This window comes from Clarias gariepinus, chromosome 9 (genome assembly GCF_024256425.1).
Source record: "Clarias gariepinus isolate MV-2021 ecotype Netherlands chromosome 9, CGAR_prim_01v2, whole genome shotgun sequence".
NCBI lineage: Eukaryota > Metazoa > Chordata > Actinopteri > Siluriformes > Clariidae > Clarias > Clarias gariepinus.
The window spans coordinates 35,987,501-36,005,862 of NC_071108.1; the positions used below are offsets into that span (position 1 = coordinate 35,987,501).

At 40.2% G+C, this 18,362-nt stretch overlaps 1 protein-coding gene across 2 annotated transcripts in view; it reads right to left on the bottom strand.

Annotated features, from left to right (window-relative positions):
• The window catches only part of grk5l (G protein-coupled receptor kinase 5 like), a 41,664-nt gene extending 23,582 nt beyond the window's left edge, over positions 1-18,082 (bottom strand). For both annotated transcript variants that reach the window (XM_053503453.1, XM_053503452.1), the window contains exon 1: positions 17,249-18,082. In XM_053503453.1, the coding sequence (XP_053359428.1) occupies positions 17,249-17,300 (52 nt within the window). In that variant the 5' untranslated portion in view covers positions 17,301-18,082. The remainder of the gene's footprint in view (positions 1-17,248) is intronic.
• Positions 18,083-18,362: the final 280 nt, after the last annotated feature.

Consider the following 18,362-nt stretch of genomic DNA (forward strand, 5'->3'; position numbering starts at 1 on the left):
GAACGATTCAAGGAAGCTGCGGATCACAATTTTATGCAAAGGCGTTGTACGTAATGCTAGCTTCTCATATTAGAATAAACAGCCAACGGCTACCATTTAATCACACCTCAAGGTATAATGTAGCCTTTTGTGTTTAACACAGTTGGCTATCTCTAGCAAACTAGCTAGCAAGTTATACACCCTCTGCTATGCTAGCTAGATACATTTCTTGATGGAATTCAACAAACTGTTGACAAACTGTTAATTGAAACAGAACTTGGCTATGAGATTTCTCATGTTAGCAGAACGTTAGCATGACTGTATACCTTATATGATGACCCATGCCATTTCTAGTTATGCTATCTCTCTAGCGGATGTGAACTTGCAAGTTAGCACTGCTGAATTTTTGAAGGTCTTACAAAAGCGTTACTGATGTTAGACCTGCCGCGTTGAACGAAACACGATAGACAATACGACGGAAATGCTGAGCTGCTAAGAAACTTTCACTGTTCATACACACACACACACACATATAGAGTGTTTGTGAAACAGACACCTGATATTTCCTGCATCTAACATTGTGTGTGCGTGCATGTGTGTGTGTGATTACGCAGCAGGAAGATTTGATTGTACAGAGATATTACTTCCAGTGTTGCGTTACAGTAGCAATATCAGCAAAATTTGCAATATTATCAATTTCAGCACTGATTACATTTTCTAAATGTCTGTAGTGTGAAAACTCTACAGACGATATTCGTAAAAAAGGAGCTGAGGGAAAGTCAGATCCTAGGTGGACAGCATTTTGTGTCGTGGTAATAAAATTATGCAGCAACAGGCAATTTATATTTAACAAACATAAATCATTTGTTTATATTTAACAAATCTAACAGCAACTTAACACAAGCTAGCTAGCCAGGGGTTGTTTTTATGATGCTGGTGGAGGAGGTCAAGTCACTATACACGAGTGATGGAACGTTCATGAACCGTTTGTTCTTTTTGAACGAGATTTTAACGTGAAGAAGGAGTAGTGATTCGTTTAAGTCTTCTAGTCCGAATCGTTCGTTCTTTTGTCACGTGACTCCCATAGACGCTATGCAGTGCAGTACACAGGGAACAGAATCGAGCGGTTCTTCTCAATGAGTCTTTTAGTCCGAGACGAACGATTTATTTTATTCCATGTGATCAAAAGAACAAAAGTCACTAAAATGATCCAAACTTCCCATCACTACTATATCGGCACGTAATGTCTACATAACACCTTCATAAAAGTTATGTAGTAAAATGTACACAAGTTACATGTTATTTTGTTTTGGAAAATTGTAAAATATTAACGCTTTAGTTAATTCAGTAAATAAGAAAAAAGTGTCTTGAGGAACATCACAGAACGGTGTGTAGCAGGAAAAATTTAGCTACAGTATTCGTACATACCGTATATGTGAATAACCATTGTTGTAGTGAATGTGTGTCCGTGCAAGCACAGGAGTGTATTTATGTACACACATCACCTTTGGTGCTACTACATCATCAGAACAATCCTCCTTCATTCAGTTTTCAAATATTTGTTTAACAAATTTAAATAAAACTATAGGTCTGTTTCCGAGGGAGTGCCACGGTCCCAGAAGAGCGTTAAGGTTAGCATTGTGCTAAGCTAGCATCAACTTAAATTAAGGTTTTCCAGCTAGCAGGCTCATAGATATACGCTCTCTAACAAGACGTAGCTTACGCTATACTTTATTTCATACCACAATTATTCCAAAGTAGTGCATTATGGGTCAGTGAACTTAGCCGCTTATATTACAGCATACGCATACCTGAGCATTTTAGATCATTCGTATTAGGCTTATTTTGTTTGAGTTTTTCAGACTTACGCTCACGTGATTTGAGACGGATAACGCTAAGCATCTGCTTTGTGTTTTTAGCTGAAAAAGAACCTGAAAATGGTTTAACACCAGCATGTTATGTAGTATTTTTTTGTAATTTTGGTCAGGCGGTTTAGCAGAACAACCACTTCCTGTTCCACTACACACCACATCTGTGAATTCCACACTTGGAAAAATTCTCCAGCTTGCTTTCACACACACACACACACACATGCGCACACATTCCGGCCAGCTGAATAAGCAGGCATTATATTTAGGTAGCCTTAATTGGGCTTAATTAGGCCAGGTCGGCTAGTAAACACTGAAACACCAAGCTCGTTATTTTAAGAAAGTGAGAATGGAATACAGAGTGCAGCCGCTAATCAGATGTGAAACGTGTCTGACTAGCTCACTAGCACACACTTCAGGCTAAATCATTATGAGGTGCTAGGAGAACACTGGGGGTGTTCATACATACGGTACATGTACAATATACCACTTAGCTCTAACAGGGTGCTAAAATTGAACTTTGTGCTAGCATCACACATAAACAATAATCGCCTAAATGGTACTATGTCAATTATCATTTAGCATATATAAAAAATGCTAATCTGAAAATGGAATTTCATAATTTTTAAACTACAAAGTGGGAAAATGCTGCACATGCCATGTGTTTAGTTTGCTAGCTAGCAATGATGAATAAACTTCTTTAATAAAACACTGAACTGTACAGTCAGTCACTCAGTACTGTGGATTTAATTAACTCGCGTGTATACATACATACATTGATTAATCTAAATTAGAAGCGTATCCAGAGTAGTGAAGCACTGTTGTATTTACATTACAGTGAGACATGTTGACATGACGTCATGTCCTGAGGGCAGAGGTGAGCAGACATCCACAACTTAAACTTAAACTTTAAACAGTTGTAGAGTGAAGGGTTTGCTTACTTGCCAGTCCGGCAAGTAAGCAAATTCCCAACTCGGAATTCCGACTTGAACAACGATTCCATTATCCGTTTTCGTCTTGAGCACTAAATACAGTGTTTTCCAGCTTGAGACCAGGCAGGTACTAAGGATGAAGGTGTCTCGTCAGGTTTCAATCGTGTTTGATCCTTTCCGATCTGACTGGATCTGATCCAGATCTAGTCTGGAATTTACTCAGCAGACCTCGAACACACCTGTTTCCTGTTTTTGGTCGTCATTCAGGGTATTTAAAGACGGTTTTTTTTTTAGCTTTGTGGCTGTTCGTTTTATCGTTTTTGTCTTTCTGTGATTTTCCTGTTTGAAAAAGCTGTTGATTTTTTATGGATTAAAGATTTTATTTGCACTCACTACTTTCACCTGATTAGGAAATTAGCGACTTTGTATCATTTTTGTTATTATTGCACATCTAACATAAAATCTTGTAAACCTTCCTGACAACCTTTAATGAACAAGAAAACAAAAATTAGAAGCACCTTTTTCATTGCATCTTGACAGAGGTGGCGCTTGTCTAAAGGCAAGGCAGGCAACTGCTTGAGGCTCCAGGCCAGTAGGGGGCCCCCTGAGAGCTGGCAACCTGATTTATTATTTATAAATATGATAATGGTGATGAATGCTGCCTAAAGGGGTCCCCTGCACATTTCTCTATGGCCCCGACAGACTCTAGAATCTCCTCCACCTCATACAGCACACGTTCTTTGAATATTTATACTCAATTACATCCATATTTTAAGCATACAAGCATATTTTAGCCCTGCCCCCTTCCCGAACCAACGCTTCATAAAACTTACAGGTTGTATTTAAATCACGATCTGGCCCAGGTAGAGAATATTCTTTCACACTAAGCAGGCTGAGTACTGGTCCCTGAGGGATACCGAGCGTAAAATGTGTTTAGCAGAAATACAAGACGCTATCTAACTTGCGAGCCAGAAATATCGACAGATCTGAATCTTTAGTTTAATCAAAGTCTGTAGATCCAGGCTTTAGTTCCTGGACCTTGGCTCAGTCACGCCTCATCAGAGCTCGTGTTTACCAAGCGCGAGCAGACGTCCAGCGTCGTTTATAAAGGCTTTGACACTCATGTGAGGTGATTGTTTATTAACGACGCTGATTAAAGCGACGCAACAGTTATGCTTCTCGTCACTACGATCACATTAACGTCAACACGCGCTGAAGGATCTCCTCCTTATGTCAGTTAGATTAATAACAGGAAGACTTCTCTCTCTCCCTCTCTCCCATACACACACACACACACAAATACACACAGAGCTGAACTTTTACTTATGTAATCAGAGGCAAACATTTACTCAAGCACTACGCAAACTTCTTCCTCAACAGAAGTTTAATATTAAAATAAGCCAGAAGCTGGGAAACCTGATCCCATGAGGGGACCTGAAGAAAGACGGAGCTAGATATAATCCTGAGACAGGATCACGAACACCAGTTTCCCTTTGGGATTAATAAAGTACCCTATCTATCTATCCATCCATCCATCCATCCATCTATCCATCTATCTATCCATCTATCTATCTAAGACCAGAACTCTGACGATCGTCCACCTTCCACTCATATATACTTTATTAAGCCAGATGCCTAGGTTGGTGAACACAAGTATCTACAAGACGAATGGATCAGACGCAAATAAACGTTACGATCAGTTCCGAAGCTAGGAGCGAGAAGCCCACTTCATCTAATCCGATTAGTTGCCGGGTGTTGATTAGTTCTCCATAACAGCAGCTTTGACTGTAAAAAGGCATAAAAATAAAAAATGGATAGAAACTACAAAGGGTTCACAAAACATATTTAGGTTGTTTGTTTATACAAAACTACTGACGTCCCAAAGACAAACACAGTGATGTAATTAAGTATGTGTGTGTGTGTGTATGTGTGGACATATTTGCATCTTATTTCCATAAATTTTACATCACAGTAGGCTAAAACTTCATCACTTGTTAATGACACAAAGACCCTTGTGTCACTCTCTCCCCTGTCCCTTCTACATGCACCAGGACACAAGTCTGAACAAGTGCTATGTCTTCATCTATTGGGGACTTGTCCAAAACCATGCACATTAGTCAATATTGCATGCGTTGCCCCTATGCATTACTTCCTAGTGTCTATGTGCACTTTATACTGAATAGAGTGTGATTTAAGTCATGGTGGGCTCTTTTTCCGCTAGCAGTGTGTTTAAGTGCATGCACAGTTATCTAAATGGAAATCAAACACACACACACATGGAGGACACGGTTGTCGAGGAAACGGGGTCAACGTGATCACAGCGAGCCTCACTGGACGCCGGACGATTTCCTCTCCAGCTGTTCTTTGTCTCCTCGACACCAGCAAACTTCTTTCCTCATCCCGCCATCCTGTCTATGAACTCTGTAATCCCCCCGCTCAAACACACACACACACACACACATACACATACACCTGATGACCTCATTAGATGATGATCTGCACATGTGCACTAAGATAGAGTGTGTACTCAGATGCTGTGAGATTTGGGACGCGTCCCGAACAGCAGCGCGGCTCCTTCGGCGTGAGTGCGAAGGAGGGATGAAGACAGACGAGTGGCTCTGTGTCAGCTTCCTGCACGAGTGCTTTCCCAGGAACAGCAGTGACGCCACGAATTATCAGCGTTCCCATCTCTTCGTTATTTTCTCTCTCCATTACTCTCTCTTCTATCGCTCTCTCTCTTCAAAACAGTCTCTCTTCATTACTTTTTCTCCGCTCTCTCCATAACTCTTTCACTCTATAACTCATCTCCTCCTGTCTGTCTCTCTTGCTCCATAACCCTCACTCTACATCTTTCTCTCTGTAACTCTCTCTCCCTCCATATGTCTCTCCTGTCTCTCTCCCTCCAAAGGTTCCTCTCCTCATAACTCCCCCTATTTTCTCATTTTCTCCACTGTCTCTTTCCTCATAACTCCTTCTGCATAACTCTCTCCTGTATCTCTCTCTCACACTCCATAATTCTCTCTCTCCATGTAACTCACTCTCTCCATAACTGTCTCACGTGTTCCTCTTTCTCCTCTCTCTCTCTCTACACAACTGTCTCTCTCCTGTATCTCTCACCATCACTCTTTCCCTAACGCTCTCCTGTCTCATGTGTCCGCGTCGCTGTTCCCCGTCCTGCTGACCGGAGCAGTAAGTGAGCTTTAGGCTGTAACGGCACCACGGTCGTCTCTCGTCTGTATATCGCTAACAGACTCGGCTGCGTGCTGAGAGCAGAAGGAGAGATTTTATTCACACTTATCTGTCCGTACCTGACGGCTCACCATGAGCACGTCACTGTGGGCGCGTCCCAAACCACTAACGCTAACGCTAACATTACAAAGGAGATTAAGATCAAACCCTTGAAAGCACAGCGCCATAAATACCAGCGAGTGTTTCATACCGAGCTCACGCTGCTGCTGAGCGACGGAACGAGAGGAAGGTACGCAGAGTGACAATAAAAAACAGAGCAGTAAAAGAAAAGCAGGATGAGAAATGAAGGATAAATAATAATAAAATTTATAAGGAAGAAAAAAGTGAGAAAAATAAAACAGGTCAAATGTGAGAAGGTGAAGAAAGGAAGAAAAAAGTAGCAAACAGAAGAACAAAAAAAGACAAAAGAAGGAAAAAATGAAAGAATGAATGAATGGAAACAAACAATTAAAGAAGCACAAAACACACACACACACACACACACACACACACACACACACATACATACTACATATTCCCCAAGTTACAACCTGGATATATATATATATATATATGTGTGTGTGTGTGTGTGTGTGTGTGTTTTCGAGGTCCTGCTGAGACAGTTACGACAGCACTGACACCATTACAGCCAATCAGAGCTCAGACCTGCTGCTTACATCACGAATAATTATTTCAAACCGTGATAAGAGAGAGAGGTGGGGCTCACACACACACACACACACAGACCAACACGCACACACACCAACACGTACAGTATACACACACACATACACCGACCAACACGCACACACACCAACACGTGCAGTACTGTATATGCATGCACGCACACACACACACACACACACACACACACACACACACACACACACACACACACATAAAGTAAGCAAAACCACTACACATGCCAGGTAGCACATTAACCTGTGTCTGACAAAAGTGTGTGTGTGTGTGTGTGTGTGTGTGTGTGACATAACTGGTACGGTGATGCAACCTTTGTGTCTGCATTTGAATTTTCCTGTCTCACACCCTGATCAGAGACCTGTCTCTCTCTCTCTCTCTCTCTCTTGCTGTCTTTTTTTTGTCTTCATCTCTACCTCTCCATGTCTACAGTTCTTTGTTTGTCTTTCTTCGTTTCTCTCTCATTCTCTCTCTGAAATCATTCTTTTCCTTCTTTCCTGTGATTTCTCTTTCTCTCTCTCTCTCTCTCTTATCTCTACCTCTCCTTGTCTATCATTCGTTGTTCTTTCTCTCTTGCTCCGTCTATCTATTTTTCACTCTGTCTCACTCTCAGTGTTTCGGTCTCATTCTCACACTCTTTATCGATCTTTCTGCCTTTCTTCTTTCTCTACCTTCATTTATAATCATTTGTCTTTGTCTCTCTCTCTCTCTCGCTCTCTCTCTCCAGCTCTATATGATTTTTCTTCTCTTTCCTCTGTTTCTTCTTTCTGTATTTCTCTCCTTTATATTTATATCGTTCTTTGTTCTTTCTTTCTCTTTATCGGTCTCTCTCTCTCTCTCTCTCTGCCACACCCTTGCATTACTTCTTGTACAAAAAGTAATGGCGCCCTGTCTGGCGTTGTTATGGGTTACGGCTCGTTTTCTGTAACGTCTGAGCCTCAGAGGGGGGTCGGGATCAGATTACACACTCGCACAGGAATTCACCCCCTATTCACAGAAACACACACACACACACGCACACACGCACACACACCCAAGACAAAGTGTGCTCAGCATGGGGAGAGGATGATGAGAAGTGCTCTTAGGCAAGTTTCAGATTGAAGGTGCTTACACACACACACACACACACACACACACACACACACACACCCTGACACATACACAGTGAGAGTGTTGAAGAATGTTCTCATGCAGTCAGACCTTAGCCCTGATGAGACCTGAACATGAAGAGGAAACGAACGTTGGGCGAAATTCCACCTCACAGACCTCAACTTCAGCTTCCCACCTGTGTGTGTGTGTGTGTGTGTGTGTGTGTCAAGAGGTATACTGAACTGTCTCCCTTCTCATTACATGTAGATAATGTAAAATTCATCTAAATTTCTACTCTTTTATTTCCCCTTTTTTGTTATTTCTTTTCTTCACACCCCCCCTTTTTTTCCGTCCTACATTTTTGACGATTTGTTGTTTGTCCATGTACTGACTACATGCTTTCATTTATTTGTCTTTCCTTCTTTTTTTTGTATCTGTTGACTGTAATCTTGCGTTTGGTGATAACGAGAGAGAGAAAGAACTCTCTGAGCCCCGAGCCCGACTCGGCGGAGATGTCCGCTTAGCTCACGCTTTCCTGTCACAAGAGTGACATTGGGAATGTTTCATCCTTATAAGGAAGTGTTTGCTGTTTTGTTGACTTTTGCACACTTCACTGATGATTTTGGAAACGACCCTGAACTTGTTTGAACGCTGTGACGCTGAACAGCTTCAGTCTTCCCAAAGAAACCTTTCAGCCCTACAGCATTACATCAGCTCACACTCCTTCCACTGACAGGGCTAGCGTTAGCCGGAGGTGTTTTCTTATTTAATGTCATGTACTTCAGTACACAAGAGTGTGACTGAAAAATCAACACCGCTCTTCCCCAGCGAGCTAGAGTGCTAAGATGACTTTCACATCGGTATACTAACTAGCCGGTGTGTGAAACAATATGACACAATTTAAACAATAGAACAATATATCTGAAGCGGTTTGTTCCGTAAACTCATCGGCTTTGTACAAATACAGTTGCATTACGTAGCAATACTGACTCATATACTGACTTGCAAACTAGCAAGCTATATACGTAGAAGCTGGTTATAAAACAAACTCAACATGGTGTGACACTGAAAATGAGTCTAAGCCCTCAGGAATATCACAATTTACCTCAGTTTTGTTGGTAAATTATTAATAAAAGTCTTTCTTCAACTGAAACGGTATTGCATAGCTGCATCAACTTGCTAACTAGCAGGCTAAAGACCTAGCAGCTGGGTATGAGAAAGCTAAACACACAGCGACACTGAAAATGAGTCTAAATTATTATGTTGGTAAATTATTAGGAAAAGACTTTGTGGAAATAAAATTGCATCACATATATAAGCCATACTGACTTGCTGACTAGCAAGCGAAACACCTAGCAGCTGCTTATCAAATGAGAAAATTGAAAATAAGAGTAAGTCCTCAAATAAAAAATCTCAACATTTACCTCAGTTTTGTTGGTAAATTATAAATAAAAGTCTTTATACAACTAAAATTGTATTGCATAGCTATACTGACTTGCTAACTAGCAAGCTAAATACCTAGCACCTGCTTATCAAATAAAATACACACAATGACTCTAATGAGAATGAAAGCAAGTCCTACAAAATATCACTGTTTAACTCTGATGTGGTTGGTAAAATATTAATAAAAGACTTTTATAAAAGACCTTTTATTTCTGTACAACTAATATTGTATTGCACAGCTATACTGACCTACTAGTAAACATTAAGCTAAATACCCAGCAGCTGGTTATAAAACAAGCTAAACACAGAGTGACAATGAAAATTATTCTAAGCCCTCAGAAATATCAACATTTATCTCACATATGTTGTTAAATTAATAAGAAAAGACTTTGTAAAAATACAGTTGCATCACATAGCCATATCGCTAACTAGCAAGCTATATTCATAGAAGCTGGTTATAAAACAAACCAGACACATAATGACACTGAAAATTAGACTAAGGATCAACAGTTACCTCAGATGTGTTGGTAAATTATGGATAAAAACTTTATTACTGTACAACTAATATTGTTTTGCATAATTATATTGACCTACTAGCTAGCAACAAGCTATAAAACAGGCTAAACAAAAAAAAAAACCATCTCCACAGCGAAAATTTCATCACATAGCCATAGTAATTTGCTAACTAGCTAACAAAATACAATGTAGACTAGGTTTTCATGATTATCAATATATTACAGGAATATGTTTATCATGGTGAATTCTAGAAAAAATTATTTGTACGAATAGCCTGCATAGCACTGCCAGCTAAGCTAAATATCCAGCAATCGGCTATGAGACCAAAGTATTAGGCATACCAACATTTTTAGCCTCAGATCTGCTGTACAATTAAAATTATGTTTGTTTATTTATTTTTGTTTTCCTTTTCTAAAATGACTAGCACCTGGTTAATGGCTTTTTAACAAGCTAGAACAATTTCTTAAGTAATAGGTAGTAATACTAGCTAGTTTTCTGTCAGAATTTGACATTTGTAAAGACCTTTGAACTCAGTAAAAAGCTACTAGCTACAAGATACCGGGAATGGTTACTTGGTCTCAGACATTGTTGATTACGTACAGTTTTTATGTTGGCTAGCTAAATAATTTTACCCATTAGCTGTCATGCATACAAACAGAAGAGTAGTATCACGGTTTTTAAACTTTTTTAAAAGTCCACAGAAACTGACAGAAGATTTTGCTCTAATTTAGCTAGCACATAGAATAAAAACAAAACCAAAACACCAGTTAGTTTAACATTTAACTCAGATGTGTCCACAAATGACTAATTAAAAATCCCTATCCTACCAACAATGCAATGAAATTACAGTTAGCATCAACAGCTAACTCAAGTGTCATGGGTTTCACCACACTCAAAACAGACAATGTTGTGTCACAACTTGTAAACTATTAGAAACATATCATCAGAAGTGTGAGTCATTTCTGTGGAATCTAACAGAAAACGCAAATGTGCAGGTTTGGTGCACGAGTTTACACCTGTAGGTTTTTTTTTTTTATCATTACAGGTACGACAATAAAACAGAAATAACTGTCACCTGCAAGACAATCAGATTTTTGACATATTTTGCAGATTCTCATGGTGTCGCGACACTGCTGAGTTTTAAAAAGCATCGGTTAGAATGTATTTCTGTCGCTTAGAATATACCTGTTTTACAACATATATGTCTGGCTGCAACCGTAGCAAGCTAAATAACTTGAAGCTGAGCTGAACGAACTAAAATCATAGCAACATTTAAAATGATACTAAATCATTGAGAATATTTACATTTCAATATTAATAAAAGAATTTTGTACAACTAATATCACACTACAAAGACACCCTGGTTTGTTAAATATCAGCTAAGTTCGTAGTAGCTAATCCTACTGTAGCAGCTGGTTAGTTACAGTAAAATTATTAGACATAACAACATTTGCTTCATATGTCCAAGTAAATCATTGAGAAAATATATTTTTTTTAATCTATAAGTTGATTAGCATGCTAGCTAGTTAGTTCACTAACACTGGAGAATCTAAATACATAACGACATAACGTTTGTATAACAAACCGAGACAAAATCATCTATAACATCGACATTTACATCTGAATTCTTTTTTTCTGCAGGTCACTATCTGTGGCCTCGTGCTGTAAAAGGGTTATACTGCTACCTAGCATTAACTTGTAACTTAGTTTACGATGCCAATTAAGCACACAGAAGAACACGGCTTTGTTGAGCAGAACCAAACCAGACAATGTTATTATAGAATTAATTTTCAGCAATTATTTAGCAAAATTCAGCAATTATTATATTATATAAAAAATATTAACTTAATACTGAGATGTGTTGATGATGGTTATGATTAAAAGCCCCATTAACGTCAGTCCTGTAAATATTACAGCACATGATGCAGTGTTAAGGTGAAATAAAACCACTGAACGCTTGTGTCCGTGGCCAAATACGTCTCCAGGCAGGAGAGTAATGGCCGCCGCTGATGAGCTCTTTATTTAGTTTGGGGCTCGCGCAGTGCAGGCTGAGTCCTCTAGTGATTTCGGAAGCGTGCCTTCATCCGTGTAAACACACAGCGTGGCTTGTAAACTGTGCTTTTCCTGTTATACACTGTGCGATGGACAGTTGGAATGAAGAGGCTGTGCGTGCCTCATTTTCAGTTCGATAGGCAGCGCGATCAACAAACCAATGAATAACACGCACACACACACACACACACACAATTTTGCTGACACAAACCCTGTGAATGAAGCTTCAAGCTGCAGACAAGCTGTCAGTGTAGTCAAACACACACACACACACACAAATGTACAAACTGTCACTTAACTGGGCTCAAATCACATACAAACACACAGCATTTTAACTAAACCCCCCCAAAAAATCCACACCATTAGTAACACAATTATTATTAGCACAAGCCAGTTTGTGTCTACGCTAACTACGGCAGGCTAACTAAAGAAATAATTTGGCAAAAAATAAAATATTAAATGTAAAATTGTTTCTCTCACATTTACTCATTCATCATGTTTGGTTTTAGAAATATGCACATGGTGAGTTTATGTTCCCCCACTACACCAGGGTAAAGCTAACAAAATAAAAGAAAAAAAAGAATTATTTTTACATATATATATATTTAAAGTAATTTGTCCTTATGCTCCTTCTACAAGCTATAATGGCAAAACAGCTTGCTAACTAGCTCACTAGCAGCTAGGTAATATATAATTTAAAGACAGCAACACTGAGGCTACGTATGAGGCTACATAATTACACAGCATGTCAACATTTACGTCAGACGTTTTGGTACTAATAAAAACTAAACAACTAAATTTACACCAGATAGTCATATGCGCTCAGTCACTAGCTTGCTAAATAAGGAGGTGCGATCTCTTGTTTTTTTTACAATGTTTCAGGCTGCAATTTATTATAGATAATATATGCCTAGTTGGCAGTTTTTATAGAGTTTGACGATAATTTAAGCATTTTTTCCTGAAAAGAAAATAGTAATTTAATAGTTAAATATCGCAGTTTAAATTGAAATAAGTGTTAAAATAATCACAACATATATTTATTTTTTATTAAATCGTGCAGCTCTTGTTTCAACTTTAAAACATTTTCCGGTTGTGATGCTGAACGAAACTCAAGCTGGAGCTGCAGATGTTCTGAAAAACACGTTGTAGTTGAAACCATTTGCTCAAAACGTTTTGTAACATGCTAGGAGGAACTTGTACAACACGGACTCTGGTACAAGCTCGTCTGAAGTCCCGGCGAAAGCAGCCTGAGAGATTCATTTAGCATTCCAGAGGAAGTTTAAAGAAAAACAACTGGACCAGAGCCATTCCCCATTGAGTTTAGAGTCACGACTCTCAAGCTCGCTGAATTCTCAGGATTAGTGAAAAACATGCATGGCTAACGTTAGCGGCCTTCTCCGGGCCTCTGTATATAAAGCCTCTGTCAAAGCCTGCTCGTTTATGGTAAACTCTGAGCTAATGAGCAATGACAACGACGACAACAACAACCTGAACTGAATGTACAGAGCTGTGTCTGACGTCCAGGAGGATTCTGGGTAGGGGATAAGAGCGTGAGCTACATGGAGGCTGCGTCCAAAGCACACTAAATTCATTTTTTGTAATCTTGAGGCATGGAAAATAATAATAAAAATAGTAAAATTATAAGAAATGCCTGCCTAATGAGACAAAAATCCACAAATTTAAATCATACAGGTGTAAATGATAAGCATCGTCGATACGATACAAAATAATTTACACCTGACAGCATATACTATTCGGCTTAGGGTTAATTCTTGATGTGTCCTACGTTTGACTATTCTCTAAAAACTACGTTAATTCTTGTTTCAAATCTTCTTTTTATCTCCAGTATAAGTAAACCAGTCTTATCCAGAGCGACTTACATTTTTATCTCATTATACATCTGAGCAGTTGAGGGTTAAGGGCTGCGCTCAAGGGGCAACTTGGTGGTTGTGGGGTTTGAACCTGGGACCTTCCAACCCATAGTCCAATGTCTTAACCGCTGAGCTACCCCTGGCCTATGACACTGTTGACTATTATCATCCACATTGCTTTTTCTTTATACCCTGTGCAAAAGTTTGTGCACCCCTATCCATCACACCCACTTTATGACCCATTCTGAAAATCTTCCTGTTTTAGATGTTAGAGCGAGGCTGTGTGGAAATGTGTGCATCCACACATTCTACAGGAGCATTAGTGAACTGATATTTGGATGTCAAATAGGCTCTAGTTCCAGTTCATCCCAAAGGTGATTCATTTCACTAGGGTTGAGTTCGGTGAGGTCTCTATGCAGGAGCCTCGAGTTCTTCTCTCTTAAAACACCATGTCTTCGTGGAGCTGTTTGGTTTGGAAACAGTGAATTTTAACTGTAAATCTACAGCGTGAAGACATTCTGTACGACTGTATGCTTTAAACTTTATGGAAACAGGTTGGGGAAGAACTACATATATGTGTGAGTTATACAGTTAAGTATTCTAGCTCGTCCAAGGTTCCTTTTGCACAAGGCTGCTTTAAAGGTCCAAAACGTGAACATCCGCGTGAAGGCCTCGTACACATGGAGTCCTGCTGGATTGGGAAAAGCGGCCCGGGTTTGCAGTGCAGTCAGCCGTGTGAGCATGTTCGCTCGAAACATTCCTTTAAAATGCAGTCAGAAGTTAGGGAACGATCATCGAGTTAATATCAATGAAGCACAGCTTTCTTTCCTTTGAAGCAGCCAAGAGTGTGTGTTCAGCCCCCAAAAGCCTTCTGTTGTCGTTTCCCAACATCAATCTTTCAAAAGAAAGGAACACAAGATGCTAAGCGCTGGCATCCACAGACCGCCATTCCTCCGTCGATTTCGCTCCAGACAGGAAGACTAATGTGATTCTGGCCTGGCCAAAAAATTTTCCACTGCACTCTGGAATCTGTTTCCCACGACTACAAGTGGTTTGATTCTCCGCGAAACTAAGCGCAGACTCGCGCTGACCTCCGAACACATCCTGAGTACAAAATTCCTTCTTATTCATCTCCATTTTCCTCCCTTTTTTAATTCTAAGAACACTACGGATTCTAGAATCTTAAAGCATCTAGGCTCATTTTTGCATAGTTTTAAATAAACCACATTTCAAACAGAGCTTCACCTTAATTATTTTATTACACTAGGAGTAAATCTCGAATCCGATTGGTCAGGAGGTCTCGTTAATTTCCTCTTCTTGTTAAAATTCCAGAAGCAATGTGGATGATAATAGTCAACAGTGTCAACATACGACTACTTATCCTACTTAACAAACAGTTCATTTAAAAATAACACCACGCAGCTGTACGCTGACCCGGTTCACACTTTGTCTCAAGCGTGAGCATTTGTATCCAGCAAGAAGATGATGGACGTAAAATGAGAAAAACAGATTTACATCTGGTAAACCATGAGCTAATGGGGAATGACGGCGATACGCAGTACAGAGCCGTGTCTGGCGCCCAGGGGGATTCTGGGTAACGAATCAGGCCACAGGAGTGGTGGAAACCATGCGTATGAGGTTCATACGCTTCGTATTTTGTAATCTTGAGGCATGAATGATGACATAATCATGGACAAAAGACAAGAAAACAACAACAACAAAAAACCCCACAGCTGAGAGCACAGGCTCAAGCAGTTGGGTGGGGGGGGGGGGGTATTGGGGGTTGGATTTTGGGGTTGCATGGTAACCAAATAATGCTGCATTTTAAAAACAAGTTCCTTTGCTTTTTGATAATCAAAATTAGCAAAAAATAATTATAATTTACTTTTTAAAAAGAAGAAGAAGAAGTGCTACAAGTGTGATCGAAATCTCATACTAAGTCCTGATACCAGGCACAGGAAGTAAGCAAGTGTAAACAGGAAGTACTGAATATCAGATATCAGCTAAGGTACGTTCAACAGCATATACAGTACAGTATGAGTTCTCAATAAGGTTATTTTGACACCTTTTTACATCTCACACACAACATACCCGCAAGATGTTTTAGATATTAGCATGTAACCTTCTCTATAACAGAACACCTAGGATAAATATAAAAATAATAATTATAATAAAGAGTTTATCACAAATATAACCCGATATATGTTATGTCTACATTTCAACTTATTTCACGTCAGTCGTTTAAACTTTGTTAAGATGGCTGTTAATACATTGTAACGTAAACATCATCAGAGTATTTTTTGTCACATTTTTTTTGTCACGACTTCACACGGTGTCGTACGTTTCGCAGTGTTATCATGTTAACATGCTGACCTACTGTATATACAGTACACATACACATCTGCTCTTGTACAACCATAATGTACAATGTTTTAAAATGCACAAATAATTTCAATCCTTTGTGAGATATATAGATCAAAATATTACGAGATAATGGTGGGATCAGTATCACGGGATCATTTACACTTCACAAAAAAACTAACCATTTTATCTTCTGACGTTCTAACATGTACTGTAAACCTGGTCCCTGCTAGCACATTACGCTGCTTTGATAATGGTACATTTTCAACCATTTTTCACACCGCCGAGACACTGAAACCCTCTTGGCGGGTTATCACGATCCCTGTGATCCCCGTGACACTCTTCTACCGCCGTGATGGTTTTCGCCCTGGCAGCTTCGACCCAACACCGTACCTGTGCTGTTAAGTACGACACGGCGGTTCGGTGTGAGCAGTGACAGGGTGAACATATGGAGCAGCATATGTGCTGAGGGTGTACAGTAATGGCCGTGTGGAGGCCTCGGCTAGAAGGAAGTAGCGGTTACTGTGGCTTTAGTGGCTGCTAGAGCAGAGCAGGTCTTTCTCTTCACAACATCAGGGAAGGTGTTCTGAGAGCTAGCGCTACACACTCCACTACACACTCCACTACACACACAGAAAGGTATATACAGGAAGCCATGTTGTCTTGTCTTGTATTGTTCTGTGTTATGTAATGTAATGTAATGTGTGAATGTCTGAGGTGCCATTTTTTACGCGCACTCTCTCTCTCTCACACACACACACACACACACACACACTACACTGGTGAGCGTGTATTTGGTATTAAAATTGACGCGTTACATTTGAAATGCGATTGATGTTGCGGGTCACGCGCGAACGCTTTGAAGTGACGGATCTGAGAGGGAAAAGCCGTTTTAGAACTGCGCGTGCGGCGCTACAATGTAGCAGAGAGCCACCGCCGCCCCCCTTTCATGTCGGCTTTTTCTTTAACCCTGCACCCTCACCCATACCGCTCCTGATCATCGTGTGTGTGTGTGTGTGTGTGTGTGAGAGAGAGAGAGTGTGTACCGGAGCAACATGAGCACTAGAACAGACACATTTGCTACAACAAGACAACAATATATATATTTAAACAAAATAATAATAATAATACATAATGAATAAAAGTGTGTGTGTGTGTGTGTGTGTGTGTGTGTGTTTGGGTTTGTTCAATCCGAAATCTCTCAACTTACCCTCTCTGGCTTTAAGGAGCACCGTGTTAGCAACGATGTTCTCCAGCTCCATCAAAAAAAAAAAAAAAAAACCTCCCCACCACCACCACAAAACACACACACACACACACACACACGATCCGGTTCCGAGTCGCTACAAAGCACGCAGGAGAGATGCTTTCAGAAGATTGAAATCTATATTTAAAAAAAAGAAGAGATGGATCTCCAGGCTCCTCCCCAGGCCCCGAATTCGCCTCTTTTTCCTCAATTCAGCCCGAAATAAAAAAAAAATAATAATCAAAAATCCGAATTAAAGTCTAAATCCGGTCCGTTTGCCGCTCGTGCGGTCCGGTAAGCCAGGCGCGCTCCCGGGTTCTCTCGGGCTCCACGGAACAAGCTTCATCACCGAGAGAATCCTCAATCCGAGACACAAGAAGAGAAAAAGCGTCCCATTCAAACGGTGTGCTGTTCTGAGCAGGCCCAGGGGTCTACATCCTACTCCAACGGTGATGGTGGTGATGGTGGTGCTGGTGCTGGTGAAGATGGTGCTGGTGTCTGTGATGATGATGATGATGATGCATGTCAGAAAAGAAAAAAAGACCAACAACCACAAAGACGAGGTGGTGCTGGTGGTGTTGAAGAAGAAGAGGGAGGAGGAGGAGGAGGTGGATGAAGGTTCCTCACTGGTTCCTCTCTCCCCTTTCACTGAACCCCAGGCTGATCCAGGCTCTCTGCTTTCACTTTGCCATCGTTTTTTTATCCTTCCTTCCCCAGCCCTAGTCGTTCCCCTCGTTCAGTGTGTCACACACACACTCACTCACACTCACACACTTACATACACACACACACTCTCTCTCTCTCTCTCTCTCTCACACACACACACACACATACACACACACACACTGCCACCTATGGCAGCCAGATCCAGCAGATAAATGGCATATGGAGCTGCTCAGAGGTTGCCATGTTCTTTTGCAGCGCTTGCCCTGGTTGCCAGATCTGTTAATAACAAATTATAATAACAAATAATAATTAAAAAATCACCCATAATGTAACTGAAAAAAAAAATTGAACTCTTAAAATGTGCGCCGTGGTATTATAAAGACATGAACCTGCCCTGTCCTGTGTCAAGAAG